This window comes from Gopherus evgoodei, chromosome 4 (genome assembly GCF_007399415.2).
Source record: "Gopherus evgoodei ecotype Sinaloan lineage chromosome 4, rGopEvg1_v1.p, whole genome shotgun sequence".
NCBI lineage: Eukaryota > Metazoa > Chordata > Testudines > Testudinidae > Gopherus > Gopherus evgoodei.
This window is the reverse complement of record NC_044325.1, coordinates 114757529-114774717: the sequence shown is the minus strand read 5'-3', so window position 1 is coordinate 114774717 and position 17189 is coordinate 114757529. Positions and strand designations below refer to the sequence as shown.

The 17189-nt window shown below is 40.9% G+C and overlaps 1 protein-coding gene across 5 annotated transcripts in view; it reads right to left on the bottom strand.

The window, feature by feature from the left end:
• The window catches only part of CHID1 (chitinase domain containing 1), a 279829-nt gene extending 262640 nt beyond the window's left edge, over nucleotides 1–17189 (bottom strand). For 4 of the 5 annotated variants that reach the window (XM_030560648.1, XM_030560651.1, XM_030560652.1 and 1 more), the window contains exons 1-5: nucleotides 17112–17189; nucleotides 7616–7787; nucleotides 4456–4605; nucleotides 1865–1997; nucleotides 852–896 (exon numbers count right to left, since the gene is read on the bottom strand). In XM_030560648.1, coding sequence (XP_030416508.1) covers nucleotides 852–896; nucleotides 1865–1997; nucleotides 4456–4605; nucleotides 7616–7726 — 439 coding nt within the window. In that variant the 5' untranslated portion in view covers nucleotides 7727–7787; nucleotides 17112–17189. Of the gene's footprint in view, nucleotides 1–851; nucleotides 897–1864; nucleotides 1998–4455; nucleotides 4606–7615; nucleotides 7788–17100 lie in introns of all 5 variants that reach the window. The other variant, XM_030560650.1, reaches the window with a different exon arrangement.

Here is a 17189-nt window from a genome sequence, read left to right as displayed (position 1 = left end):
TTGGATATAACGTGGTAAAGCAGTGCTCCGGGGGGGGGGGCAGGGCTGCACAGTGCAGTGGATCAAAACAAGTTCAATATAACACGGTTTCACCTATAACATGGTAAGATTTTTTGGCTCCCAAGGACAGTGTTATATCGAGGTAGAGGTGTATTTAAAGAGTTCACATTGAGGATTCTTTTAATTTAAATGAATTTCATCCTTCTGTAATCCACTCTTTACATTTTGACATCTGCATAAAACAAGCATGCCAGTCACTGGCAGGATCATGGAGTAGGCAAAGTGAGCTGTTTAGCAGATGTATCTTTATCAATGTTTTCCAATTTTTCTAAAATAGGAAACTTAGACAGACCTCAGACTTTCAGGTTAAGAGAAAAATCCAGCAGTCCTCCATATCATCATGCTAGACACTCTAACTGGATCATCAGTTTGATTCTCTAACCAGAGCTTAAGAGTACTGTGGTCACAAGGCTAAACTCTCCCCCAAGAACATGGCAGTCATCTCTGAAGGAATTCTCATCCAGAAGTAAGATGGCAGGAACACGGAGTCCCAGTGTTTGAACCAAGAAAAAAAAGTGGGGGAGGAGGGGAGAAATCTCAAGAGAAAAACCTCAGGGCATGAACAGGTACGGTATCTCAATTACTGAGCTACCAATAATTAATTGACCCAAATAAAGCTAGATGCACTCTTTTATACTTTTTTTTTCAGTCTTTTCCTCTAAGAGCCTGTGCATGAGGACTCTTTTGCTCAGCTAACATCTCCCATCCACATACTCCTGAAATAAAGGATTCCTTGCTTATGCCAATAACCATAAGCAGAAGACTACAAGAAACTTAAAATGAAGCCTCACCTATTTTGATGTTTTTAGAGTTTTTCTTGACATCCTTTATCCAATCTGTCAAACAATGAAACAGCTGTTAAACTAAGAACATATCTAATATCAATATTTATAATGTCTCTTTCAAGAGATATCTTCAAGTAAAGTATGTAGTTTAATTGCAACTCTCCTTCTCCCATAAGAGAAAATGTTACTGGCTCACAGGTCATTCTATTGTGAGTACAGCCTTATTGATATCTAGAGAATAAAGCTACTTGCCCCATTCCATCTGGAAACCAGTAGTTCAACATTTTTACCTTACAAAAGTTTCCCTTGCCTTTCACATGAAATGCAACAGCATTTGGTCTGGCTCATTTGTCACGACAACCAGATTACAGTATATTGAGGCTTTGATTATTTTTGGAGGCTTCAATCATCCTTTGGGATGAACAGGCTTAAATAAAATGGTATTTTTAGTGGCCTGTCTCATTTTCATAAGGATCATTGTATTGATTAATTATTTGGTCTGAAAATGATCAGAATTAAAGCTTGTTCAGAATCGGTCACCAGAGATGATATTTCAATTGAGATAACTTTACATTTGCTGACACCTAAGCCATTATCAAATTTAAATTTTAATAGCATAAAGCCTGAAATGTAGTCTGACTGTAGAGGCATATATCCCAAAATACTTTACAAAGTTAAATGAAGTTATTACAGATTCATTAAAAATGTTTATGTACATAACTATCTCTGCCTGTTCTTTGTGATGGGCCAGGTGAAAGGAGCCACTGAAATCTCCATTCTTCTACTACTTTTTGGGAGATAAATGGGTGGTTTTCTTTTTAAAAAAATAGAGAGAAATACTTTTAATTAGAAGAGTACAGTAACAAAGTGGACTCTCATCCTCAGAAAGACCAGAGACAAATCCATATTAGTATACTGGAAAGGCTAATAATTAGTGTCTTTCATTCAGCCTATGGCAATACTAACTATATATTTCATATACACACATCCAAACATCACACAACACAAAAATTAAGAACCTTGATCAGCATCATGTAGCCCTGTGAACTGGAACATCTCCTTTCCCTTTCTTTTCACCTGTAGCCAGACTGGAGAGATCAACGTAAATTTGTTTCCAAACATTTTAGCAATGTCGTAGCCATGGTTGTTCCACTTGCAAAGAGGGAAAAGAAAAAAAAGAAAAAAAGACATTACAACAGGATCTACAACAAACTTTACTACTTGCCAGATGACAATTTTTCTGTATATTCTAAGGAAAAGTGTTGAAAGGATCACTGCAGGTCAGCTTGTGGGCTTCTGAAGAAGTGTTTTGGCATGTTTGTAGAGCTTCATTACTTAGTATCAACTATGGAATGCACACTAAAAATTTCCAGCAAAGGTAAATGCACAAGCCCATCTTAGTTACAGATTTTACTGAATTTAAGAGAGACTCCAGTGGGGAATGGGATTAAAAGGTTATGCATTCCATTTTTTTCATGTCCAATGGAAGTTAGGAACAGTGAAATTTCACACACCTGCTCTTGTAAGGGATGGAAGAGCCAGACAGTCACGAGATATGCAAGCTGAGTCTGCTAGAAGGCCTAACCTTCCTGTGATTATACTTTCCCTCCTTGATAAGTGATAACGCTTCCAATAGAGTCTACTGCATTCAAAACACTTGCTGTAGTGAAGTGTGAACAGAGTCTGCTGAATTTTGCCATATTCTAAAGGACGTTTCTAGAAAAGCTGCAGGGAGACCTGTACTATTTTGTTCTTAAACAAAACAAGTTCATTCCAGATACCTGACGCTGTTAAAAATACAATATTTATCTTCCTGAATTTTCATCTAAATATTTAAAATTCCTTTTTCTTAGGGCATTTCTATTTTTATAGCACTGCAGTGGTGCAGCTGTACTGGTACAGGTGTACCACAGCAGACGGTGTGGTGTAAACACTATATGCCAACAACATTAAAAAGCTCCCCCACAAGCAGCATAAGCTGTGTTGCAGAGGAAGCTCTCCCACCACCACAGCCGCTGTGCACACTAGCACTTATGTCAGCATAGCTTATGTTGCTCATGGGGTAGAATATTCGCACCCCTCAGTGATGTAAGTTTTGCTGTAGTGTAGACATAGTTTTAGACCAAGACTTGTTTAAAAGAAATCATCTCTCAGTCCCCACAAACATCTTCTCTTCCCCTCTAGCCAACTCCTATGTTAAGGGCTAAAACATGTGCTGCCAGACCATCAATTTTTGCTTTAGCTCTTGCATCCTTACTCTTCTGCAAGACCTTTTAAAAAAAATAAACTGACCACCTTTCTTAATGCGGCACATTTCCTAGAAATTTCTACTGAAGTATGAGCAGTGTAATAGCTAAAGATGAAAACTAAGTCATCATGTGGCTTTGCAGTTGACACATGGAAATAAGTGGTCCAGTTTGCACCCTTCAAGCCATCATTTCAGTCTGTAGAAGACTCTGAAAACACCACTACTTCATGTTCAAAATATTTCTGAAACTCAAAAAGAACAGGTACTTCAAGGGATAGGTTTCAGAAATGCTGAGTCTTAAAGGCTTTAACATGTTTATATTTTGCCATTTTTAAATACATATTCATGTTTTGTTACAACACTGAAATTTAAGATTTAAAAATCTTGAACTTAACAGGTTCAGATACTTAAAATGCTAGGACTGTAAAATTTAAGAAAATGGACAGTGAATTTGGTAGCGCCCTGCTAACAGTAAAAGCAAAATTGGTTTGGGAGCTTGAGCGATCCTTCACTTGGAAGTCAACTTTCACTAAGCTTAACTGGCAAGTGGACACAGAAGTTTTTTGACAAGTATTCAGCTATCCTTCAAAGGGAGGAAAATAGTACAAACACATAACTGGATTTGAGTCAAAGGGGTAACATTTCCTCGTTGTCCTTCAAATCCCTCCTTCTAACCTCTACTTAGCCATACCTACAAAAAAGTCAACAGCTCAGCAACTGATGAGCTGCAATAAGTAGTGTTGGTATCATTAGCAATTTTTTTTTTTAACTGGTTACACTTTTTCTTATTTGTTTACACAGCCCTTTTCTATTATCAAAACGTATATTCATTATTCTAAAAGGGATCTAGGGAGATGTCTTGAATACTAGCGAGCTTGGAAATAAGGGTTAGTTTGGTGTCAGCAGAAAAAGTTTTACTCTGTATTGAAATTATTCAAGTTGCATTGCGCAGCTATCCATAGTACATATACAGTCCCCATTGCCCTAGTATGTGAGCACATCACAATCTCACACGACCCCTGTGAGATAGGGAAGTACTATTATCCCCCTGAGGAACTGGGAGACAGAGAGACTATGCAACTTGCATTAAAGTCACACAGAAACCTGTAGCCGAACAGGGAAACACACGCAGGTTCAAGTCCCAGACTAGTACCCAACTGATGAACCATCCTTCTTCTCTTGGGTGGCTATTTGACCAAGCATCAGAAGTAGCTATAATATTATAAGGAAACTGAAGGGAGAGGTACAATATTGTACCTCATGCTTGGCTGTTACTGAGGCTGCAAGAATAAAGAAACCTGGCATCTTATTAGTCTTCTGTATATTCAGCAAAGACTCTGATTTTTATTTTTTATTACTTACAGGGGTGATATATCCCAGAACGTCTCCCCAGAAGTGTCTCTCTTTCGTTTTCTTGGCACAGTAACTTTTGTGTTCCAACACAATATCTTTTGCCTTTGGATCAGTGACTACCAGACCCCGGTCTTGTACAATTTTGTCTGAATGCAATATCTAAGGGGAAAAACAACTTTTAGAATTACTTTCATTAACAGCATTTGTACAATTAACTACTTTGAGTTAATGTACACTTGAATCACATCATTAAACTTTTAGTGTTCCCTATAAATGATGCAATATAGCTTAGTTAAAAGGAACAGGCTAGAGCTCAGAAATGCTGTCAGTATCAGCAATATTTAAAATCTTACTTTATACACACTTCCCCTGCAAACAGAGAAAAGGAGAAAGCCAATTTACTATAGGAACAGAGTATGCCAGTCTCCACACATGAGCAGTATGACATTCATTCAGAGGTTAAATGATTTTGCAATAAGTTCATAATGTACTCTAACAGGTTTTGCTTTTTGGAAGAAGACCCTGAGACACTTAACTCTTCGCTATTATAGTCAGACAAATCTAGGACACCATTAGCAAGGTTTAAGAGCTGTTCTACAGTGAGAAGTGACTAAAGCAGTATTGTGGGGTTCATATTTGTGTCTTATCATTCGTATACTCAATATCACACAAGATTTTTTTTTCTAACTGCCAGTTTTGCAAACCCAGCATGGACTCTGGGAGTCAAGCTAAGTTTCCTCACACCAGTAATAAGTACAACCCTACTGTCTCCAAGTTCAGTTTTACACAGTCCCAACTGATTGGCAACGTGCTAATTTCCAGTTTTGTGAGGAATCAGCACTTAGATCACTTAACTGTGGTAAGTTTTGTAGTGTTCAAAGGACTGAAAGATAAATTAGAGATCCACAGCAGATCAGCTGAATAAGGCGATGCATAGTCTCTTTTCAGAGTATAACTGTACTCAAGTATTATATCAAAACATAATTGCAAGACTGAACGTTCCCAATTTGGTGTGTTGGTTAAACGTTTCAAGGAGGCCATTACATTTAAGACATTTTGGATTAAACTTTCATTGTGATTTGGGTATTGAAGGTAGAGATACTGCTTACAGCTTTTACCACTAGCAAAGTATCCACAATCATTAATCAGAGGCATCAGGAGCAAGAATAGGGACCAGTCAGAGTTCTAGTAACCAAAAGCAGAGCACTAAGGCCTGACAATTTGTCAGCATGTATTGGTTGATGTTGTTGACAGGAAAGAAAAGTCAAATCAACATCCTACTATTTTTAGCCAGATTTGATTGAGTACAGACATCTAGCAAGAGTGGCTAGTCTTCTAAGGTGGTAGGAGTACAGATATGGTGCCACTTCCTACTGTACCCAGTTTGCTTTGAGGACAGAATAGATTTGGGAGTCAGGGACTGTCTTTTCCAAGCAGTACCTAGCATATATTGAACACTACTGTGAAACCAACTACTTTTTTTTCTAAAGAATGCTTTTAATTTTGCACACATCATTTTCAGCATCACCCACCAGGCCCCTCTATCATGCCCTGTTACTCGGTTTTCCATGATTACCATTCAGCATTGCCCCTCTCTGCTGTCAGTAGGTCCATCCTGCCATACCACCAAGCCCTGCTCACCACCTACAGTCACTTTCTTCACTCCTGCTCCACACAACAAGTGTCTTTGGCAGAAATTCTGGAACCATGCTGAATTCCTCCGCTACAAATTCATTCTCTCCTCCTTCACTTCTGCCCTCTTCCAAGCTAAAACTATTTTATTTTGCCAATGTAAATTGTATCCTATGTCTTCAACCCCAATCACCTTTGACGTACTCCTTAAATCTTTCCCTCCTCCAGCCTCCACACTTCTCACCCAGCTCAGGATCTTGAAATTTCTTCCAAGAGAAAATGGAAAAAATACGTGACCTTCCCCCTCCTACAACTCATCTCCTTTTCCTGTCACAGACGCATACTTGTCTGCTCTCTTCCTCTAGTCCCTCCATTTGCCCTGGTGAATCCATCCCATCTCCTGATCTCCCTTGTGCCCACTCTTCTCCTTAAACTCTCACTGTCCTCTGGCTTTTTCCTTTCATAAGACAAGAACGTTTTAATCTCTCCTACCTTAAAAAACCCAACCTTGACCACTGATTATCCAGCTACCATGCAGTCTCCCTTCTGTCTTGAAGTTCACTGAACAAATTCCATCCTAGATCCTCTCCAATGCAGCTTCAGCCCATTGCCCTCCACTTAAACTACTCTAAAATTCTCAGATGACCTCCTTCTAACCAAAGCTCAGAACCAATTCCATCCTCAACCTCTTTTTCCTGTCAGCTATCTTCAACAACATCAACCACATTCCTCCTCTTGAAATCTTACCCTTTGTTGGCTTCTGTGACTCTGTCCTTTCCTGGTTCTTCTCCTCTCTCTTTCTCTAATAGCTCTTTCACCATTTACTTTGAAGAATCCCTGTCATCCTTACCTTCAACTTTCTATGGGGATTCCAGAGGGCTCTGTCCTTGGTCTGTTTTCCCTCTGCACCTGATCACTGGGAAATGGTGTTTTTCATTCAGTGTGCACACCCTTTCCCAGACTCTGCACGAGGATATTCACTAGTAGCAGCAATGCCAAAAGTGAAGCGGCAGAAACATGTACAAGAATTTATGGCAGGATTGAGGGTGTCTAGTCCTGTTGCTCTGAAGCCTGCCCGAAGCACTGTTTTTAACATTAAAGGCAGCCAGAACCACTCTTGCTTTAAGCAATGAGTTCAGGATACTAAAAGGTTCTTTATCAGAAACTTGAAATTTTAGCTACACAGTTTCAAAATTTTAAATAATGTTCGTTTAAGCAAGACAATTTACACTTTTCATGTTTTGCCATTTTGTGAACTTAACACTGTACAGGTAGTTATTCTTACAAGTTCAATATCAGCTAAACAGCTTGTCTTCCTTGGTAATGCTTTTAAAATTGTAATTTTTCAATTAAAAAAAAACACACTTGGTCCAACTGTAGTTAAGACTATTCTGTGTCAGCATACTTTAGCTATCTTCTTGGTTTCTTATTAAACCATTATAAATTAATGTCAGTAGAAAAACACTTCAACATCTGCCAATATTCCTTGTTAACTCACTTTGGAGTACAAGTTGTCATGAACAGCTAATTCTGATACCTTTTCCTCCAGTGTTTTTGAAGCCATTTTCTTTGCATCTGTCTTTGATAATGTAGCATCAACCAGCTGGTAAATCAAGGTCAAAGAAAGTGCGGTACAGAGAAGTCTCATGGTAGTTTCCACTATGCCAGTCAGCTCTGCTTAAAAGAGACTAGAGTTTTGATTCTCTCTTCTGTGAATACAAGAATACAAGTTTAATAGGAGTCAGATTTTCTTGTTTAAGACTTTGCATGAGAAACAGTTGACTTTATTTAGCAAATCATTCTGTCCACTAGACTTTCACATGGTCTTATTTGGAAAGTTTTGGTATAGTAGCACCTTCTATCATAAGGTCAAGCAAATGGGACAGCCCGTTTACACACAGGTCAGCTCCACAAGGATTACTGTAACTTCCAATGGCCACACATTATTAAAGTATTCCCAAGATGCCACAACCAAAAGAGCCTTCCCTTTCCAGTCCAATCACCACTGGCTGAACCTGTGCCCCATCCCAATCCACTGTATTAAACTTTGCATCCTGACTTTAGCATACCTACTTCCAATCTACAATTCTGAGATTGTTTTGGATTGCCTCCCTACCCTCCTTTTATAGTTCCAGCAAGGTCAGTCTTGAAAGCACTCTCCCATTCCAGTCATCCCACAGTCTTCCAAGCTGCTCCCATGGACTGCATACCCTCTGAACCAGGAGCCCTTTCCTTTTGTCATTTAAAACCCAAATCAATGCCCAAAACACAAAGCCTTTATTTTTAAAAATAAAAGTGATTTAAGAGATCACCCTCCTTCAGGTCAACCTTTAGATTTAGACTCTCCAAGGCAGGATCTGTACTTTTTGGATCATGTACAGAATTGATTACATAGCTGGCCCTTAACTATCATTGGCACAAAGAAAATAATCAGCAAGGGCCCATGAATTCAAGCAATGGACATCCTGTCTTCAGCATTAAAGAGAAAGGGAAGTAATATCAAGATAAGGACATCAAATATGAATATTTTACAGTTTCTCATGTTTTGTGTTTCTTTGCAGTTCTGTAAAGTTTAACATAGCTAGCTTCTTCCCTAAGGTATGACTTTATTAGTCAGACTATATTAAGGTTTTGTTTGTCGCTAGATTAAGTAGAAGGTTTATTTAAAAAAAAAAAAAGAGAGAGAGAGAGAGAGAGAGAGAGAAAGCATTTATTAAAGACCAGGAAGTCAAAGGATTGCTTATATTCATAGTTCATCTATACCACCTTCTAGTGATGTGCTTATAACCATCTAACCCACACTACTCACGTCCATAACATGCTTATATCTTCCATAATTTTTTTTGTTATAAACCATTTATAAAATGAACCTTAATAGTGAGTCTGACCTCTTTAATTTGAATACATGAAATATTCTGCACGTGTTAGCCTGCTGTATTCACTCACTCGCATCATACATGACTGTCACATGAGCAAAACACTTTTGAAAATACTGGCTCAAAAGTGATTAGTAATTTTGGGTGTCAGTTATATGTCTAACTTGAGACTTCTTATAGGAGGCCTCTTTAGAAAACGTTGATCATTCACCCTCTGAAAGTCAAGTCCCAGAACAGTCTCAAGCTTGGCATGCCTTTTGGGTTTGTTTTCATTTTTTAAAGTCCCCACCTATGCCTTTCCTTAAATCATAAAAGCAGCCTATGAACTAGTTCTCCATAGAATCATAGAAGATTAGTGTTGGAAGAGACCTCAGGAGGTCATCTCAAAGCAGGACCAACCCCAACTAAATCATCAACCAGTCATTCCCTGTTGATGAAAATACTTTGGCTGCTTAGTAAATTTTGATTATGAAAAATAAATAACATTTGAAATGCATCTATACTAATCAGTTTCACAACTAGTTCTTAATAGGTCTTTTGGAAATAATGATGTAACCAGAGACAAACAAATACAGCTCTTTGCCTTTCACAAGTGGCATTCTGTGGCAGCATAGACATCCATCCATTGTCAATTTAGTTTTTAGCCACGCTACAAATAGTTATACAAGAGTGCTTCTGACTGGAGAAGCACTTTAACTTTGTAACAGGTTGAGAAAAAAATAAAACCGTCATGTTTACATAGAGAATTTTTTATTTTGTCATGTTTCAAAAACAAAGCAAGTTCACAAAAGTGTCTACAGCCTAGCCTGAGGTGAAATGCTGCCTCCAGATCCCTACAATGGAATCCACTGCCCCATGTGTTTCTTGTAGCAGTAGAATACGGGGAAACCTATCCAAATTCAGGTTTTCATTCCTGGTGAACTTAGCCTGCAAGTTTCAAGTCAACCAAGGGAGATACGGGTTTAACAAACAAATGAGTGTGTGCATTTATTCTTAATATCTGAATTGTCACACTCAAGCTTCTTGCAAGTCAATGATGCAACACAGTGGTGGCAAATTATGGGCACTTGGGGATTTAAAAAATAACTAGGTATTTTTTCCAAGCTCAAGATGATGGGTTACCTGAAATAGAACTGAACGGAACTGTCCTATTCACAGACCACATAACATTGAATATCAAGTTATTCTTTACACTCAGAACAAGTATAATCAAAGAGAGGTTGGAGGAAAAGTTGTCTTTTACACAAGTTGGGCTGGTTTTCCTCTGCGTAATTCCCTCAAGTGGTCACTGAGGAAACCAAGTAGTCAAGAGATGAGGAGTAATATGATGACATTAATTTAATTAAAAACTGGTTAAGGAATGGAAGTATAAATGACCAGTTTTCAACATAAAAAAAGAGGCTCGGAGCAGGATACAAGGATTCATATTAGGAACAGTATTTAATTATGGAAAACTAATAGCTGTTCTATAGTCAAGTTAAACTAACTTTCATAAAACTGAGATCCAACAAAAATCAGCTTCTTCATACATTATGCGCCAAAATTCATGTTTTATTCAGAAGGTAGATTTTGTACAGGTTTGAACAGTTTTTTGAAATGGCATTTAATAAAATCTCTACTATTCACTTTGAAGACTTTTATTGGCTCACACCTCCAAGACTGCTATGCTTACAGACCTCAAGTTGGTTTTGTTGACTTTGTTGAGAAGTGTGTTTTTAGTATTTTAGGATTAGAAGCATATTAAATGTTAATAGGGTGTAGATACCTCCACACAAAAGGTAGGCAAAGAAGTTGTTAAGAGGCTCAAAAGTAGTACTCAGTGAGTAGTGAAATGCTGGGAGCAGTCAGAAATGTCCTCTTTCCTGGGAGAAAACAGAGTCCATAAACCAACCATCTTGTTTAAAAAAAGAGAACTATTACAGTAACAAGTAAGTTAGAATTGCTTGTCCCCCTCATCTGTCCCTCTGCCCCATCTGAAGAAGGCTGCCCTTTACTTCTACTTCCCTGTTTTAACTTGGCTAAAAAAAAAGCCCCAATCCTTCAAACACTTGTCCAGTGCAGAGAAGCTGTCCAAGGTGTGAGTGTTGAGAAATGTCTGCATATTTAGCATATGTCTGCACTACAATTGGATGGGAGGGGGCAGAGGTGATTTCAGTACATGTAGACATACGCAAGCTAGCTTTAATCTGGCTAGTCCAAGTACCAATAGCAATGAAGCCACAGCAGTACAGAGGGCCTGCATATGTACTGGGGCAGCCAGCCCACTTTGAACTCTGGGCTGGCACAATTTCACTACTATTGGTACTTGCACCACCTAGATTAAAGCTAGCTCAGGTATTTTTTTATGTGCTGCAATCATCCTGCCAATTGCAGTGAAGACATACCCTTAGAGTGACATCACATAGCAAGCGGGAAGACAAATAAATACTATTACTTGGAGCTATGGAGCCAGGCTACTCCTATAGCTATTTTGTAAGTACAAAGCAAAATTTAAGTTACTAAGAAAAATATTATCAAGTTGTGTGACCGGCCGCTGACTCCAGACTATGTTGCTGCAGCTTCTGAATTAAGCCAGAAATAGATTAGCTGTATTAATTATGCTATTGCAATGTTGTTTTGAGATTTTCCTTTGATAAGTGGAATCCTTTCCTTGGGGGTAATGATGGTGCTCAGAACCTTGCAGCATTAAGCCCCATGATTTTAAGGTCCAATCAACAATTCAATATAGGAACAGCTAGCACATGTGCAACGGTAACATCAAGTCAACCACAAGACAGTGTGCTGGTGCATCGTCAACATTCCCTGTGCAACTTGTACAAGTAGTGGCTGTTCATAATGTAAGCCACACACAAGACTTAATTAAGCCCTTAATCCAAAATTATCTTATAAAGTAACTACAGAAGGAACAGAAGGGAAGATGGGAGGTTGGAGAGCTAAGGGATTGAGTTAAAATAGTTTCCATATTTTCAAACATTTGTTTTCTTATTAATGTCTAGTCAAGGATCAGATCCATAATAAAGAATCCATGCCCCAGAGAGGTTTCAACCTACATGTTGGGCAAAACACAATGGGTGGATGAAACAGGCAAGCAGAGTAAGGGGGGGTGAGGAAGATGTGGCAAGAGTCTAGCAAAAAGCAATTGCCTCATCTGTGCTAGACAGAAGCCATTTGTATGCCACATGGTAAAAATGGGTTTAAAGAAGAATTAAGAGAGGATAAGGTGAAAGCTTTATGAATGTTGACAGGAAGCTTCCCTACACCAGGCAAGCTGGAAGAAAACAAAAGTGCATGAGGGTGAAGCTGGGATTGGTAGAGCAAAGATGAGGATGGAGAACTCAGTAAGCTAGTGGATCTGATATGGTGGGGCTAAATAGTGAAGGACCTCAGAGGTAAAGGCAAAGATAAATTTGATGCAGTAGTGGGGAAGCCAGAGGAAGGATGCAGAGGGAGCGGTGATGCTGGAGTCACAAGCCAGGAAAGTGATCTTAGCAGCAGTGTTCTGAATAAACTAAGGAGGCAGTGTGACTGGTACCAAGGCAAGAGCAGATTTCAGTAGTCAAGAAGGTATGAGACAAAGGCCTTGAACAAAAGAAAAGATCAAGTCTTAGAAATACCTCAGGAAGCTCAGTGAGGAGTCCCTGAAAAAGCCTACCTGCTGCAGGCCGAGGTTGGCTGGGGTCAATTAATATCCCTACAAAATATAAAAAGCTGATGAGGTCTGCAGTTGCCATCCCTGCAAGCCGTAGAGCAGTTCTCAGACTGGGGGTCGGGACCCCAAAGTGGGTCATGGTCCCATTTTAATAGGGTTGCCAAGGCTGGTGTTAGATTTGCTGGGGCCAAACCACCAGACCTTCAGCCCTGGGTGACAAGGCTTAGGTTACAGGCCACCACCTGGAGATGATGCTCCCGGGCTCCGGCTTTGGCCTCCCAGCCCGGGGCAGCGAAGCTCGTGTTTTGGCTTTGGTTCCCCCACCTGGGGCCATGTAGTAATTTTTGTTGTCAGAAGGGGGTCATGGTTCATTGAAGTTTGAGAACCCCTGCCACAGAGGCTGCCAATCAATCTTCCCTCCTACTAGCTAAAGACAAACTATTAACCTCTGTGCACTGAGCTAGAAGCACAATTCTTTTCCCAAGCTTGCCCCTCAACAATACCCTCATTCTCAGATTCTTTATAATAAGACAGACACCAAAACCTCCTAAAGCTTGCTTTTTGATAGCAGAGGAGGAAGAGCGCCATGTTTAAACTCAGGGGAGGAGGTTCCTAGGTAAAATGGTGGTGAGGACTGTTTTAGTACTTAGATAGTTAATGCAAATCTGTGAAAACTATAGTCCAAATACTGACTCCACTAGAAGCTGATAAACAGTGATCTGAAGATGTTCGCTACTTGCTTCAATATTTGGAACAATTTCTCAGCAATAGCACTTCAACTGCTGAAGATGGCAAGTTCCAAAGACACAAACACAAAAACCCTTGCGGAATAGCAGTCAGATGGCAAATGTGTTCTGAAAGTGCTCAGAGTTCAGCACTTTGTCACATCCAAGCATATGATATCTACATACCAACTTCATTCAATAAACATTTGCTCTTAAATATGTAGAAGGTATTTTATTGCTGGACAAGAGCTCTGCAAACAGCAGTTCAACTGACAGCCAGTATTGGAACCTTCTTTTTAATATTTTGTTATCTGGCTACAGCAATTTTTTAAAAGTCAAGTAAGATAGCTCAGTAGTAGTGACACTCCAAGTGTTGAAAAATTCATTAACTGAGCTATAAATGCTTTTCTAAAAAAAACTAAAAACTGAACAGCACGTTTTCCAGCACACCTGTAGCTTTGTGAAACTGATGTAATCAATGATTTAAGTCAGCGTTTCTCAAACTGGGTTCCGCAAGGATACTCCAGGGGGTCCACAGGCCCCACTGATCAACTCAACTCCTCTCCCTCTCTCCCAGCGCCTCCTCCACGCCAAGAAACAGCTATTCAGTGGTGTGCAGGAGGGAGTGGGAGAGCGGGGACAGGGAACACTCCAGGGAGGACAGTGGGGAAGAGGTGGAACAGGGTGGGGGCACAGGTTTGGGGGAAGGGGTGGAGTGGTGGCAGAGCCTGGGACTAAGCGGGGCCAGGGGCTTAGGGGCCCACAAAAAATTTTAAATATAAATGGGGGTCCTCAGGTTGCTAAAGTTTGAAAACTGCTCATTTAAATTGTTCTACCTGCCTGAAAAGCCTCTTTCAAATTTGTCTGCAGCAATCTTCTCCCAAAATTCCAGACTGAGAAGGACACAAAGAGAATTAAAACCCAAAAGTTCTTCAACAAACTCAGCAGTGAGGTTTTCCTATATTGCATGCCACTGTAGTATTCAAATGAGATCTAACACTCTTTAGGCCTTTTCCTATATTCAAAGTTGTTCCGGTTTAACTAAATCAGTTTAAAACAACTTTAGTTAAACTGATGCAAAATTAGATGCTAATCTGAGTTCAATTTGGGTTTCAGTAAATCAGTACAAACCAGGTTTAAGTTGAATTAAGAGTGTCCACACAGGATTTTGCACTGTTTTAACTAATTTGGTTTATTACACTTATTTTGAAGAAGTGCAACTCTGGATATAAATGGGGCCTTTAAGATGTTAGTTCTGTCATGACAAGGTGATCAATACAATTAACTCCATTTCCCATGATGCCAACACTCAGTAAGCTTTAATATGTTTATCTTCTAAGAATTTGTGAGTTTGAAACTTGCATTTGTCTTGAGACCGTATTGAAGAAATAACTGAGATGTCCTGAACAAAGACAAGATAATCAGATGTAATTTACTAGACCAAACACTGAAGGTGTATTGTCAATATAATTCATATTGAAAAAGACAGCAAGAAACAGTAACAGGTTAGAGTAAAAATCGAAATACTCCAGTTTACTTATATGGTACAATTAATGCTCTGTGTTTACTTTCAGCATTTTACTTTGCTTCAGAGAATTGCTTCAATATAAGCAAGATACTTGAAAACAAATGGATAATGGAGTTATACTTATTACACAAATAAGTTGCCCACAAGTGGGTTTTTTTTAAAGCCAAGTTTCCATTTAAGTTTAAAGAAACATTTACACTTGTGTTAATACTCTTAAATGGGTTTACAAAACACAATGACTAGAAGTGTTTATAAATTTAAATTCATAGGAAAGGTTGGTTTAAAATTTCATATTGGGCCTACTTCTAGTTGCCAGTCCCTCCCCTTATCCCCCCCCAAAATGGCACCCTTTTCTGACAACTCCCAAATAAGGAAATATTGTCCTAAGAACTTGTGTATTGTTTGCTTATTTGTTAGTTGAATAAGTAGTAACCCTATTATCTACTGGTCATCAAATACGAAAATATTTACAAACCTCACAAGAGTGAGGAGGCACTGTGGCTACTTGCTACCTAAAGAATGAAAGTGGAGATTACACCTTCTTGGGAGGGGTGAAATAGTGTAGTAGCTTTGGTAGGGAGTAGACCCAGGAACCTGGAGATGGGACACTAAACAGAAAGAGGTGACAAAGAGTCCTGTGGCACCTTATAGACTAACAGAAGTATTGGAGCATAAGCTTTCCTAGGTGAATACCCACTTCATCAGACGCACTCACGAAAGCTTATGTTCCAATACTTCTGTTAGTCTGTAAAGTGACACAGGACTCGTTCCTTTTTACAGATCCAGACTAACATGGCTATCCCTCTGATACTAAACAGAAAGAGTTCTGACTTATTACAGATAACACTTTTCTAGGCATCTGGCTGGTAGGTCTGACCAACATGCTCAGAGTCCAACTGACTGTCATATTTAGGATCAGGAAGGAATCCCCCCCCCCCCCCGAAGTCAGATAAGCAGATTTTTTCTCCTTCCTCTGCAACATTTTGAGGGGTAGAGTGGGGGTCACTTGCTGATTTAAACTAGAGTGAATGGTGAATTTGCTGTAACTTGAAGTCTTTAAAGCAAAATTCCAGGATTTCAATAACTCGGGCAGAGGTTATATGCTTACAACAGAAGCAAGTGGGTGAGGTTCTGGGGCAGGGAGCGGCAGCCTTTGGCACACGGCACACCAGGGTAAGCACCCTGGTGGGCCAGGTTGGTTTGTTTACGTGCCACATGCGTAGGTTCAGCTGACCACAGCTCCCACTGGCCATGGTTCACCGTCCCAGGCCAACAGGGGCTGCGGGAAGCAGCACAGGCTGAGGGATGTGCTGGCCCCCCGCTTTCCACCTCTCCTATTGGCCTGGAGCAGCGAATTGTGGCCAACAGGAGCCACGATCAGCCGAACCTGCTGCCATGGCAGGTAAACAAACCAGGCCACGTGCTAAAGGTTGCCAATCCCTGTTCTGAGGTTTTCAACGGGGCAGACTGCAGGATCATGATGGTCCTTCCTGGCCATAAAGTCCAGAATGCCAAAGCAGGGTGACACCCACAGCCACACCCTCCAATTAATTCCCACCACCACCTCTTGGTGGAGACACAACCACAGGGCAGTAGATGGATATCCAGGACCGGTGCTAGAGTTTTTCAGGCCCTAGGCGCAAGGCCATTTCGCTGCCCCACGCGCTGCTCCCGCGGCTCCGGTGGAGCTGCTGCAGCCATTTCTGTGGAGGGTCTGTTGGTCCGCAGCCATGCCTGCAAGAGGTCCACCGGGACCAGCAGACCATCAGCAGACCCACCCCCCCCAGCAAAATGCCACCCCCTGAAAATCCTGGTGCCCTAAGCGATTGCCTAGTTCACCTCAATGGAAGTGCCGGCCCTGGGGATATCCCCACAGATCTATTGTGGGAAGAGGCCACCAGCCACGGGACAAGGGGGAGAAGGAGAAACACCAGCCCCCGCATTTCTCCGCCAGGCTTGGGCAGCAGAGAAGACATTCAGAGAAGTTATTAACCGGGAAGGAGGGGAAGGAAACGCTACCTCCCTCAGCCACCGCTACGGGCAGAGGTGCTGACCCAAACGAAGGGGAAGAGCCAGACACCGGCACCGCGCGGGACCGGCCAGCCGCACGCGCCCGGGCTGGGGAGCAGCCTGCAGAGCTGGAGCTCGGTGCCGCCCGCCTGGCGCTCGCTCTCCCTGCCCCGACAGCCAGGCTGGCGCAATCCCCGCCGTTACGTGGGCTCCCCACTCCTGCCACCCACCCACCCGGCTGTTACCCCGGCCGCTGCTGCCACCGCCGCCTGTTACTGCTTCCCTCCGCAACCCGACGGGCCAGACTCGGAAGTGGAAGCGAG